At 40.0% G+C, this 12884-nt stretch overlaps 1 protein-coding gene across 10 annotated transcripts in view; it reads left to right on the top strand.

Moving 5' to 3' along the window:
- Window positions 1-4659: 4659 nt before the first annotated feature.
- ctnnd1 (catenin (cadherin-associated protein), delta 1) overlaps window positions 4660-12884 on the top strand; it is a 32990-nt gene continuing 24765 nt past the window's right edge. For 2 of the 10 annotated variants that reach the window (XM_040004688.1, XM_040004692.1), the window contains exon 1: window positions 4697-4755. Coding sequence is in view for 1 of the 10 variants with exons in the window: in XM_040004694.1 (XP_039860628.1) it covers window positions 5014-5028 (15 nt within the window). In the remaining 9 variants the exon portion in view is untranslated. The other 8 variants (XM_040004690.1, XM_040004693.1, XM_040004696.1 and 5 more) reach the window with 7 other exon arrangements.

Genomic DNA, 12884 nt, shown 5'->3' with positions numbered 1-12884 from the left:
GCTGCTGTGTCACGTGGAGTTTCAAAGTGAGATTTCATTGGAGATGGTGCATTCTTTGGTGCGAGTGTGAAATGAAGTGCTGTAAGTACAGATGAGTGAATGTTGTTTGTCGGGACAGCGCACGCCGGGCACTATTACAGGTGTTTTGTTTGTTTTTTTGAAATTAAGCACAGCTGCAGAGCATCATGTGATTGGTTTAGCTTGTCACAAACAGCCTGTTCCTTGAATTTTTTGAGCAGTGTATTACCTGTGTTAGCAGTAAATCTAAACAATATCAAAAGACATTGCTGACTTGTAGAGGAAGTGAAGAAAAATCTCTCCAGGGTGTGGATCTTCAGAGAATATCAGCGCAAAATAAATCCTCCTGCAAATATCGAAAAAAGGAAGGAAAAACACAAGAAGAAACTTTTGCACAGTAATACGTTTCTGTGGAGCAGATGTAAAGAAGTCTTATTCCTTGTATCCGTCCCTAAAGCCCCTCACTGGTGCCACACTGTTTGTCACAGAAACTCTCAGAAATTTTCATCCAGATTGGTCCACTTGTCTAAGAGGAGGGGAACATATAAACATGTATAGACGCACTAGAATCATTATAGTATGATTATTGTTATTATTAGTGAGCAGTGTATTTAAATGGTCACATTCATTAATCAACTGAAAGCTTTTTCAAGCAGAGACACACAGCATTTATACATTCAAATGTGAGAATTTGGTGTCTGCCTATAAACTTGTATTATTTATTGATCTAATGGAAACATGGACAACAAACCAGATGTTAATCCAACAAGTTTATTATCATGGAAATTTAGGAAATGAAATTTAGAAAAATACGTGTGAACTCTGCTTTGTTTGCCGTCGTTTTCTTTAACTCGTTCTTTTAAAGACTAAGCTTTGGGATGTGAGGAGAACATATGCTCCAGATTCCAGACTATGTTTCATCACATGTTTTTGGAATGTAATTCTGAAAAAGTTTTCCACAGGGTGACAGGTCTCCTGCTCTGACACTGGGACCCACTCATATGCCAGTTCAGCACAGGAGCAGCACAGACACACAACCTCTTATTCCACTCTCACATTCACACCGCGGGTGAAAAATCGCCAGTGAACCCTGAAGGATGACGTTGGACTGCGGGAGGAAACCGGAACAGGGCAGGTGGCGCTCCAAGGATTTATTTTTGAGTTATTTTGATGTGGTACTGCCACCTAGTGGACGAAAGGAAGAAATGAAAGAACAAATATAGAAATGATTAACCGAATTATTGTATAAAGTTGAAAAATTAAAGGAAAATTCTGCTACTAAAGTTTCATAAGATCATATTTATAATGATCTATTTTATATGCCGACCTTAGAGGACGTAGACAGTCATAGTTTTCAGACGGACGGACCCATCTATTCTCTACAACCTTAATCAAGCCCACTGTTTTTAGTTGGGATGAGGCTTGCTGTTTATGCTTCAGTGCAGACAGTCAGCAGTAAGGTGACCCTTTAATAAAAGTATTCAAGATCATCATGTGGAGGTGGGGTTGGTCTCACCGGAGGTGCAGACAGTGTTTTGAGAAGAACTGCAAAAGAAAAGGAAAAAGGATGGAGGCTTTGGAGAAACAGCTATCTGACAAACCCAAGGAACTAAAAGACACTCCTAGGCCCTACCCTGTTTGGCCTTACTGTGTATTAGTTTGCGGAGTTTGGTGCAGCTTTCTTGTTTGGTGGGGGGTGGGGGGTCAACAGGATATAAATACCTGTAAAAAGTTGATTGGTTCACATTTGCACATCTTAATTTTTAAGTGACATTTGCGTTTTAAGTTTATACACTGATTACACGCATATAATGCAACGTTTTCCTGTTGCAGTATTTTGTATGGTGCGTTTTTCTATGTTTTTAACAAAAGGGGGGAAAGGGACATTTAATTCAACCTAAGATGATTTGTTTTAATTTGCACATGGTCTTACTGAGGTGATCTAAAGTGAAATATGAATTTTTCTTTTATTTTTCTTTTTATTTTTTTTTGTAATGTACTGGAAAAGCTTGAAAATGGACATTGAGTGCTTAAAAGTGCTTGAATTTGACCCTGGAAAATAAACTCTGTGTCCAGTAATGTTTTCTGTGGCTGTTTTTCTTTTGAAGCGTCTTTTAGGTGAAAGACGTCAAAGAGGATGTTGCTTCATAATATTCCTGCAGTGTTCAATTATATTTTTCCTACAAACTGCTTATTACAGCTGGGCTACTTAAGGCTAGCGCTTTGCCAGAGGTCATGCCAGATTGTTGCACTACTTGTGCTACCCAAGCTGATAAACTTGTTTGTGCTAAACTTACCTTTGTTTCCTCTGTTTAGATGCTTTCTGCGTTGAGGAGAAATGTCAAGACAGAGCTAGAGAGTCTGAAAAGACAGATGCTTGCCTGTCCCCCTGCTTTAGCCAAGCAGTGAAGCCCAGTCTGGAAATGACTGTTTTCACTGCTCTGCTTGCAAACAACTCAGTCTAACTTTTACTCCTGTATTCCTGTTTTTGCCCAGGTTTTTTTTATTGTGCATGACAGGTTGTGTGATTGCAGATTAAATTTGAATTCCGACACGATATCTGACACAAAGGAACACCGAACCCTGTAGAACAAGAAAGTCAAACTCATTTTATATCATGGGACTCATGGAGCCCACTTTGATCCTGAGTGGGCCGGACCAGCGCAACTCTGCTTTCTTAACTACGCATTTAATTCCTGAGATATCTAAATATAAGTAACATGTCAGACTTTCTACAGAATAAGAAATTTGTCACCATGACTGTTTGGGCTTAAACTGTAAGAAATAAATGTGTAAAATTACAGTAAATATTCAGTAAATATTCAATAGACTGTAATTATAAAACTGAACTCACAGAAAAAGTCCTTTTTTGTAGACAATTTATAAAAAACAAATAAGCAAATTTCTATAATCAATAGTGAAAAATCAGGAACTTTTCAGTTATTTAGTTACAGTAGTGTAGTGTGAATGCCCCTGTAGGGAGGTCTTCATTCGCTCAAAAAACTGGAAAACCTATAACCATTGTTCCATATGGCCAGTTTCACTGTTTCACTATATTTTCAGTACTGATAAAGGGATGCTGGGATGCTGCAAAGGATAAAACACAAGTATTAAACAAAAAGTATTAAACTATTCCACTTCGTAAATCTGAAAACGGTCTTACAGCTGACCTGTGTGGGCAGAAGAACACAGAATATCATTTACCATTAGATCCCGAATAATCAGCGGATCGAATTTACATACTGTCACTAACTCTGGACATTTTTGAATGTTTGCCATTTATGCTTAATATTTATCAAAATCAGTATTACATACTGTAAGATTCAAACATTAAGACAGATTTGATCTTTTGTTGCATTAATTGTTGCATTTAGAAGGACATTTCAATATTGTACATTACAGATCTGAGAGAAGGAAAAAAACAAGCTGAAAATGATTTGTGGTGTTGCAGAAATGTATGACTGCACATGTTTTCATTATGAACTAATATCTATCATTTGACTAAAATCTTAAACGCTGTAAATGAATTGGCTCACTTTAAAAAAAAAAAAAAGGAGGAGCTTGATTGCCGGCATGTGTTTTGCACTGTGGGTCCCCTGTGGTGCTCTGAACCAGAAAGACCCACAAATACTTATGTAATGAGGTCAAATGCAAACATAACTTATAAATAAATAAATAAATAAATTTAGTGAATTTAAAATACCTACGTCCTTTTCTCCCCATCACTTTACAGGCACTGTTTTCTTGCAAAGTAGGATGAGTATGATGATGTAGCAGCTTTAACTTTCCTAAAGGTTTATTTTGTTTTTTTCAGGCCTGAAAAGTTGATGGGATACTGCCATCACCCTGCCAGCCAGATGGGTACCGTGGTCACCCAGCTTTGTGAACACAACAAGGCAATGTAGAGTTTTACGCTGATACCAGAGGTGCGTCAACTAAGAATCTCAGATGAGGTTGAATCTGTCAAGTTCAGAGGTAAAGCTTTCTGAATATTTTGTGAGCACAACAACTCAAGAAAGATCTGATCTAGGATTTCCAAATTAACACCATAAGTATTTCATAAAAGTCTCATAAAAGTGGAAACTTCAAGGCTGGAGGTGAAGGTTTCTGAAAATCTTGTGAATGCGTAAAAAAATCGCTAATTCCTAAGAAGTTAACGCAATCGTTTTGTTAAACCCCTTCAAGTATAAGGAAAATGTAATTAAAGGGGAAAAATTACAAAAATCTTCCAAATATTTAGAGACCTAACCGTAAATAAAGTTCAGCACTATAACATTATGACCACATGAGGGCAACAGGAGATCTCCAAAAATGTCACCTGCAGTTTTGGAGGATAAAATATCGTAGAATTTTATCCTCCAAAAATTTCCACTGATTGAAAGTTGACAGATTGATTGAAAGTTCACCTGCTGGAGCGAGTTCCCATGGAAATTCATTTTTTTTGTTCCTTTATAATGGAAGAGAGCAAATTAAATGGAGACAAACAGAAGCTTTTTTATATTATTACATGAATAAAATAAATCATTAGTATTGATTTGGAGTCAGACATACTGTCAACAAATATTATTACACCGTTTCTTTGTGTCTGTTACATGAAGATATCCTGCTGTTGTCTGTTCTCCTCGATGCTGCTCTCTTTTTCTCGGGAGCTCGCCCCCACCTCTCCCCCCAGCAGAGGAGGAAGAGCTGAGACAAGTGAACAACAAGCCAAAGCCAGGCAGACAGGAGACTGTATAGGTGGGTGTTTTCCCCGTTTTCATGTTGAGTGCTCTCGCTCCGCGGCGCTCAGTTCGTGTGCTCTCTTTTAGGGCGTACCTTCGACAACGTAGAGGTGTTTTTTGTTGCTTCATCCCAACTCTTTCTGATATTTGGATCGTGTCAGCGCAGCAGCGGCGACAGCGGCAGAGGCTGAGCTAAGCTAGGCTAGGCCTGAATCTCCCATCTCAAATACTTATGGACTTTGCAAAACAAACCTAACAGTCTCCAGGATCGGTAATGGTTTGCCTTATGGTGTTTATTTTTATTTTATTTTGTTTTACCTTTTGCTCGATGCAAGTGTTTAGGATTTGTTGAAGGCAGGTTTTGTTTTTCTTAGTGAACTTGATTGTTGTAGACACCGCGCTAGCAGGCTAGTGAGGCGCAGTAGAAGCTAATTACGTTAGCACTGGCTTGATGAATAACTCTTGTAGAGTGAGGCTCGGGGAAAGTTTAAGAAAACTCATAACATGAAGGTTTGAACTGGAGAGGCAAGGGTATAAACGTACTATGCACTCCGTAAACACGGGACTTTGTGGTTTGAATGGTTTGTGGTTTTGGTGAGCTGGAAGGTGTGCAGTGCTATTACATTACACGTCGAATCTTCTGTTTACGAAAACGGCGAGGTTTTAATGAACAGCTTCGTATTGCCGTTTTTCCCCGAGCTAGCTAGGGGGCTATCCAGAGCAGGTGAGAGAGAACAAGGAAGTGGCCAGGCACCTGGCCGACCGCATCGTAGCTTTTAGTGGAGTCAAAGTCCAATCTCGGCTTATCAATTTCCTATTGTGTTACACCTGAAACGCCCATTCTCGGTGGACTCTTGGCGCTTCCAGGTGTTCCAGCGCCTACGGTGTGTGCTTGTGCTTTTAATTTCGTTCATTTTAGTCACTGTTTATTGTTTCTGCAGCTGTCTTTTGATGTGGTTTGCCAGGTAGAGGAGGAGAGAGACGGGATTTGTGGTGCTGGTTGTTGTGGTGGCGGATCAACGGCAGCCAAGGACAAAAGCAAGAACCTGTTGTGTAGGTCTGGACGGGGTGTGGTAAGGTGGCTGGCTGGAAAGGCAGGCGGGAAGGTGTGCTGGTTCCTTCGTTATTCTGCCCCTTGTGCAGACGCTTACAACATAGACGTCTTCTCAATTTACTGTTTTCCAACTTATTTACAGAGGTAAAACAGTAAATTGCCAGAGGGAGCAGGTGTGTGTGTCCCTGTTTAGAGTGAGCTTTCAGTTTGCTTCATGTGGCTTCGTTGTGATGTTAAGAAAAACATTAATATCACACAGACCAGCATAAGTTAGTGTTTTCAGAGTTGATCTAAAGTAACTGGATTGTTGATTTAGTTTGATACAGTCAGCTGATTGGACATGCCTGACATATTCCTGTTCATACCCTGCGGGCATATCTGTTTGAGTTTGTTGGGGCAGAGATGGAGGAGATTGTGGACAAGTTTGAACAACTTGTTTGCTGTGATTTGCCTTCTCCGAAAGATTTAGAAATGAGGGACAGGAAAAAAGTAAAATCTGAAGTTGGGCACTTCTCTTGCTCCTAACCATGTTGTCTGTGGAGGCTGAAGTCTTGCTGCTCAGCCAGTTGTTTTAGCCAGGGCTATCATTTGTGAGTCTCCGTAATGACGGGCTTTCAGAGAAATACCATGGGTGTGTCCCTTTGACTGACACACACACACACACACACAAGCTGGGGTTTTCTTATATTTGCTCCTCCTCCATGTCTCCCCACATGTCTCTCTCGTCCTCAGTCTATTTCCAGCAGTCACACCTGCAGTCTGTTTTTATTTAAACTGAGCTCTTCAGCTGGGTGTGCATGGGAGATGTGTGATAATGGGTGAAATCAGAGCGTACAGGGTATGAAGCTGTGAAGCAAAACAGCCGTACAGCACCCTCCCTCTGTGCTGGTGGTTATTTTCTTGGAAAGGTTGAGTTTGGTTTGCACGTTTATGAACCTCATGACAGCAATTTAGAAGTGATTGCACGCTTGTTTGCGGTTCACTTGTGGCAAATCTTTACCAATGGCTGAATATTGGATTTTAGTTTGTGTGACCATTTTTTTTAGTGAAGCAGTTAAGAGGGAATGTTTTGCTGCATGTATGATTTCTGTGTTTTCTGGTAGTGATATTGATTAAAGCTAAAATATGAGGGTGAATCTTGAGCAACCTTTACAGGTAGGTTCAGGGATGCACTGATTGGAAAATTGTGGTCCTAACGGTACAACTCTTTAACAGCATGTGGCTGACAGTTTTGTATCTTTGTAATCTTTCCCACCCCTGTTTTTGTGAGAGAAACAAAAATTCTAAATTTTTAACATTTGAACCTTTAGCCAATGTGAAGTAATGTGACACAACAGATAAATATCGGCCACTTGAGATGGGCAAATGTCTTTTCTGGATTCAAAAAGCTCGATATGTCGGGGTATCCAGAGGCTTAATTAAATCTAGCGCTATCACAGAGCACACAGCAGAATGTGATTAGTTGATGACATTTAGTTGACTCACGATAAAATCTAATTTAATTTATAAATGTTTGTTGTTGAATTTAATTTCCATCCCATTTTGGATTCCACGGATTAATTAAACAAGACAAAAGAAGTTCTGTTTTGCCCTTCAGCACATCTCTCTCTCCTGTACTTTTGCCACTCCTCTGTGGCAGGTTTATTTCAGTTCACAGTTATTTATTTATGTAGTTTTTTTTCATTCCAGTTCTAATTAAAGTTCAGGGATAGTCACTTAATTAAAAAAGGAAAGTGCGTTCTTTTTTTTAAGTTTAATAAATCACTCTAAGGTCTCTGAGTAATTGTGTTAAATGCCAGTATCAATGAAAATCGCTGTACTTAGGATTTTTGCCATAATCGAGCAGCCTCAGTTTGTTCAGAGAGTAGCCTTTTGATTGATTGATTTGGTTTCTTTTCTAGTTACCAGCTCTATTTATTAATTTCAGGAAGGTTTAGTCAGCTTTGGTGAGATGGAAAGACGAGCTAACGCAGATGGAAATGATTCTGTTCTGTGACATAAACTAGAGCTAAAAGAAGTTTAAAGTATTTTTTTCCACGGGTTTCTTGTCTTTTCTGGAATTAGCATGCAGGCTGCACTAGTTGTAGAGTATGTTGTTGTTCAGTTAATTACTAATTAATTAACTGACCTCTACTGGCTTTGTATTAAACCAAGCAGGTAGAGGTCACTCCTCCATCTGTTTTATATGATATAAAGTTAATGTGTTGGACTCAAAGTGCGTTCTTGGAGTTGTTAGAAATTTTCTTGACTTTGACTTATTAAATAACAAATATGACAAAAATAAATATCGTATTTGTTGATACCACCTTATATTATAAGTAGAGGTAAGTGATATGTAGTTATTAAAGTAATGCTGCTTTTGAGACTAAGCAGTACAACAAAAATGTATTACAGTGACTAATGGCATCCTGTCAGTATCAGGGTTTTTCCTGGTTCAAAATGAGTCTTTGAAGGGCAGCTACACATGCAACCGCAGTTGGTCTGCATGTAGTTAACACGAATAGTCTGTTACCCGATTTAACAGACGTCTGTGCTTTTTCCTGTCATTTTTAGCCATTTGGTAAACAAAATATTATTTTATGTGTGATTAAATGAAACCCCACCTGCCAAAAAATTCAGTACTGAGTTTTTGTTTTTTTCTTTTGGGGCAAGGCCAATAACTCCCAAAAACTGGTGGTATCATATCTCTAGTCCTAGCTCCAGCTTCACGTCCACATATTTGAACTTATTTGCTCATTTTTAGACTCGAGCTGCAGTTAAATGGCCCTCCGCTCAAATGGGGCTGCACGTTTCCTTCTCACCAAGAATAGTACACTGGTATTGTGCAGATTGGGCAGCTGGCCTTGTGGTGGTCCCTGCAAAGTGTGTGTGGGTGTGTGTGAATGTGTGCTCTCCACAGCGTGCCCACGCTGTACACCACATGGTGGGCTGTGTGTGTGTGTGTGTGTGTGTGTGTGGGAGAGGGGGTGGTACATGGTTTTACTTTGATGGGAAAGGTGGTAGTAGTTGGATGTGAGCCAAGGCTACACAAAAAAAGGAAAAACTAAACTAACACACACGGGCCAAATCTCTGAGTGACCATTCAAATGAGGCTGAGTCAGCAGAGCATTTGGCCAAGCCACAACAGCATTTTACCAAAGCTTCACCTCAGCTGTGTGTGCGCGCATAGACAGGAACAAGGTGTATTTCAGCCTGCCACAACCACCAGTGACTAACTCCCTCAAATAGCCGTGATAGCATATGATAATAAGGCAATTCTCCAGACTAACAAACTGTTAGCAAGTTTTCAGTGAGCAGTGGACACAAACTGTGTGTGCGCGCGTGTGTGAGTGTTGTGTGGTAGCTCTGGCTGAGTAGTAAGTGGTTTAGCAGTGTAATTCCAAGTCTATCCCATTAGCAGATACAATTTAGCGTTGCTGCTAATGGCCTTACAGTAGATTACAAAAGCATAATGGCCAGACTTTAAGTGGCAAAAGCCATTAAACTTTAAGAAGGAACTACTTCCTGCCACAAGAATGTTAGTGGTGTGGCTCTCATGGCTGTAGAGGCCGTGTGCATCTGAAAGTCCATTACACTGAAGCTCAATCTTCATCAGTGCTAACAAAAAGTGTAGATGTTTTTGACAAAGCCTCAAAGAAGAACCTAAACCATGGCGTTATCTGGTTTTTGTGATGTTAGTTGATTTCCATTTTCTGTAATGCCGGGTTCAGATAATTGTCAGAGTTTAGGCAAGTACATAGTAATAATATATAATATGACGCCTTTTTGTGTCTGTAAGACATGACAGACTGCTCCCTGAAAATAGACATCAGGAAGGAGGATGTAGCAACCACAGTGGTGTGTTGGACCATTTTACAGTCCCACCGAGGGACAACAGCAACTTTCCGTTGGTTATGGTTCAGATCAAATTATGATCACATGATGAGGCCTTTAACCATCCATTCATTTATCCATTTTCTTTCACTTTCCTGGTTCAGCCTATTGCTGCTGTCATAGGGTGAACAGCAGGACACACCCTGACCAGGTTACCAGGCTGTCACAGGGCTAACACAGCTCTTGTTATTATTGCCTCTAGGGAAAAGTAAGATATGAGGCAAATTCAGATTCTAAAAGCTGATGTATGAGGTGAACCACAGTTCATCTATAAAGTTCAGCGGAGTGGTGCAAAAAGATCCCTACACTAAAACTGTTGAGGCTTAGAGAAGCAGAAATGGCTTTCTGACAAGGACGTTGTTACCCTCGAGACCATACAACATTACCATCAATATTTTCCATGCCCGTTGGCTCGCCTAGTCTCCTGTTACCATTAGTGGTTGAATGTTGCTGCTTGGTTAGCACTAGAAATACCAGTTTGTTAAATTAATTATTTGCTTATTTTATCAATGTACAAAGTTCTAAGACGTTGCACACCTGTCTCTCTGTGATACAAAGTTGTAAAGAAGCAAGGTGGAAAGTAGAACTGAGGACAGAAGCTTGGTTGTGGGTTTCTAGAAATTTAGAAAATGGACACTTGTATTTAGGCTGAATGAGAGTAGACTGAGAAGAAAACAACTCGACTGGAGCATCGTTGATGCACGTTATGTTAACCTGCAAGGAAGGGTTCTGGTGCTAGCTAGTGTGTCACACACTGCACACTATCACACATATCACATTAGTTTGCAGTCTTACGCACAGGTTAAAGTATGATAATCAGAATGTTTGGAATGGGTCTTGACTATATGCACAATGCATGTATGGCAGATGTTTAATGTCGCTTAGTGTTGACTGTTCTCTTACTTTCAAACAAGTCGACTTGATTTCCTTTGTATTTCTAAGGTTTAAACATCTAAATTTATTTTGAGGAACATTGAACAGTTGGGATAAAAAACTGTGAAGTAAACTAATGTACCAGGTAAATGTATCAGGTACCTCTGGCAGAAACTTTGTGACACTAAAACATCTGTTAGTTTGTGAGCCCCGGACGCCCTGATTGGGTTGTAGAAAAAAAAACAGTGCCTGTGCTCCATTTCCAAGATTTAAATGTTTGTCTGGGGGGGAAAACATTGTTGTCGAAGACAGATGAGAGCGCACAAAAGAAAGAATGAAGGGCTCCCTTTTTAGGACAGCTTCCAACAGCTGAGACAGGATATGACACGCTGAATCTTACTGTGGAATGTATGACAATGGCAGGACGTGTGTGTGTGCATGTGTTTTTTGTGCAGCTCATATGCGTTTGTTCAGAAATGTGTCTATTTACTTTTCCAGGGAACAAAATTAAACAGCATTAAATTTGCCTAAAGCAGCTGCGTATCTGTTTGAGTATTCAAGGATAAAAGCGGTGTCAGCCGGACTCACTTGCCACCTTTATTTAGTCTCTGACCCACATACACTCACACACTCGCCCTCACACAGATGTGAACACACACTTGTGCTGGTGTAAGTGTGCGCTCGGGCTTTTGACTGGAGTCTTTGTTTGCTCCAAGCGTCTTGTATATTTGGATGGAGAGCAGATTTGATCTACATGACTCAGTGAACTTTGAGGTACAAAACAGTTTTTGCTCTGGTTTGGAGAAGAGCCACACTCCTGTCATCTCGTTATTAGACAGACACTGCTGAAGCAATCATCTCCTAAATTCCTCATTCCTTCCTCACCAGTGTCCCTGCTGAGGGTCAGCGTCTCAGAAAAAGGACTTTGTCATTGTCCTAATTTGGGCTAGAAGGACCTTTCCTTTTTATCTTGCCTCTGTAATTTAGGCTTAGGTCATCTGTGGTTTTTCATGATGCATTTCCTTCGTAAAGTCCAAGTTTATGTTTAAAACCCCCCCCAACAAGTTTTGTACTTACTTTCCTTTGCAGCTACAGCTTTTTTCTTTGCTAGCACTTTTCTCGGTTGCTCAGGATTTATTGCTTACATTATTAGGTATTTTGTGTATGGGAAGCATCCCTTTAGGACTTCCTTCAGGATGTCTTTGGTAAGAGTAGCAAATACCTGCATTGGAGTGGTTACTTCGGAGTGAGGGTTTTTATGCCTTTCCACTGTAAATGCACATGTAATGAGGGCAGATGCAATGAATGTGGAAAAAATTAGATGATTTTAAAATCACACTTACTGTTGTAAAAAGTGTTTTTCATGTCTCAATATATTGTCATGTCATCTCTCTCTTTCTTTCTTTTTTACGACTCACACTTTAAATGAGACATATTTTAGCAAAGATGATGCTTTATTTTAGTTACAAGTGAGTGGAGAGGCGGGTGTGTTACACTTGGGCTTACAGTTTCAGCTTTTTAATAACCTTTTAGAGTATACATGCCCTTCGAGGGTTGCTATTTTAAATTGTTTGTTATGAAATCATTGTTTTACTGGTAAAGCTGCATGTGGGGCATTAACTAAAACGATTTGGAGCCCCCCTTGTTTAACACATCAGCAAACTGGCAAAGCATAGTTTGCTTTCCTATAGCCCAGGCTCCCTTTAGAGTAACTGTGTAATAGACACAAAGGTGGTCAGTCAGAATTGGAAAAGTGGCAGGGTCTTGTCCCGCAATCCATACAATAATTTAACAGGTAAATTAATGAGGTTAAATACAGAGGACTTGTCTAGGTAATTTGCATGTATTCATCATTGTCATGGCAGTATTGAACAGTGCTTTCACACATGTTGAATTTTCCCCTCGTCAGGGATGCAGGCCTTTCTGTCATCTCCTTGCTGTGGAGGTCACACCCTGAGAGTTTTAAACACCTCAGGCTTTTTAAATTTAGTTTAACTTGCTGGCGTGACTCTTGTCTCATGATATCTCCTCTCGCTGCTCTCGCACTCATCTCCCTCTTCCTTTCTCACTTCATCTGCATTTTTGGAGTGAGGAAGTGCTAACAAGCTCCACACGCTGCAGCTGAAAACACGCTGTAATTCTCTCTCTCATCATGCATCGCGCTTATTATTTTTAACCCAGCACAGGAGTAGGTGGAGGGGAAAAAGGAGGAAAAAAAAAAAAAGGTGATGGGAGCTTTCATCCATGGCTGCTTTGCTGGTTCCACCTTGAGTTTGAATTGAATAATCTTTTTTTAATGAAATAAATATGCTTTCTTTTTACTGCTCATCCTTGCAGCATTTCTC

The sequence above is a fragment of the Simochromis diagramma genome, unplaced genomic scaffold (genome assembly GCF_900408965.1).
Source record: "Simochromis diagramma unplaced genomic scaffold, fSimDia1.1 OVJJ01000487.1, whole genome shotgun sequence".
NCBI classification, from domain to species: domain Eukaryota; kingdom Metazoa; phylum Chordata; class Actinopteri; order Cichliformes; family Cichlidae; genus Simochromis; species Simochromis diagramma.
The sequence above is the reverse complement of the archived record's forward strand: the minus strand, read 5'-3'. Positions and strand labels throughout refer to the sequence as shown.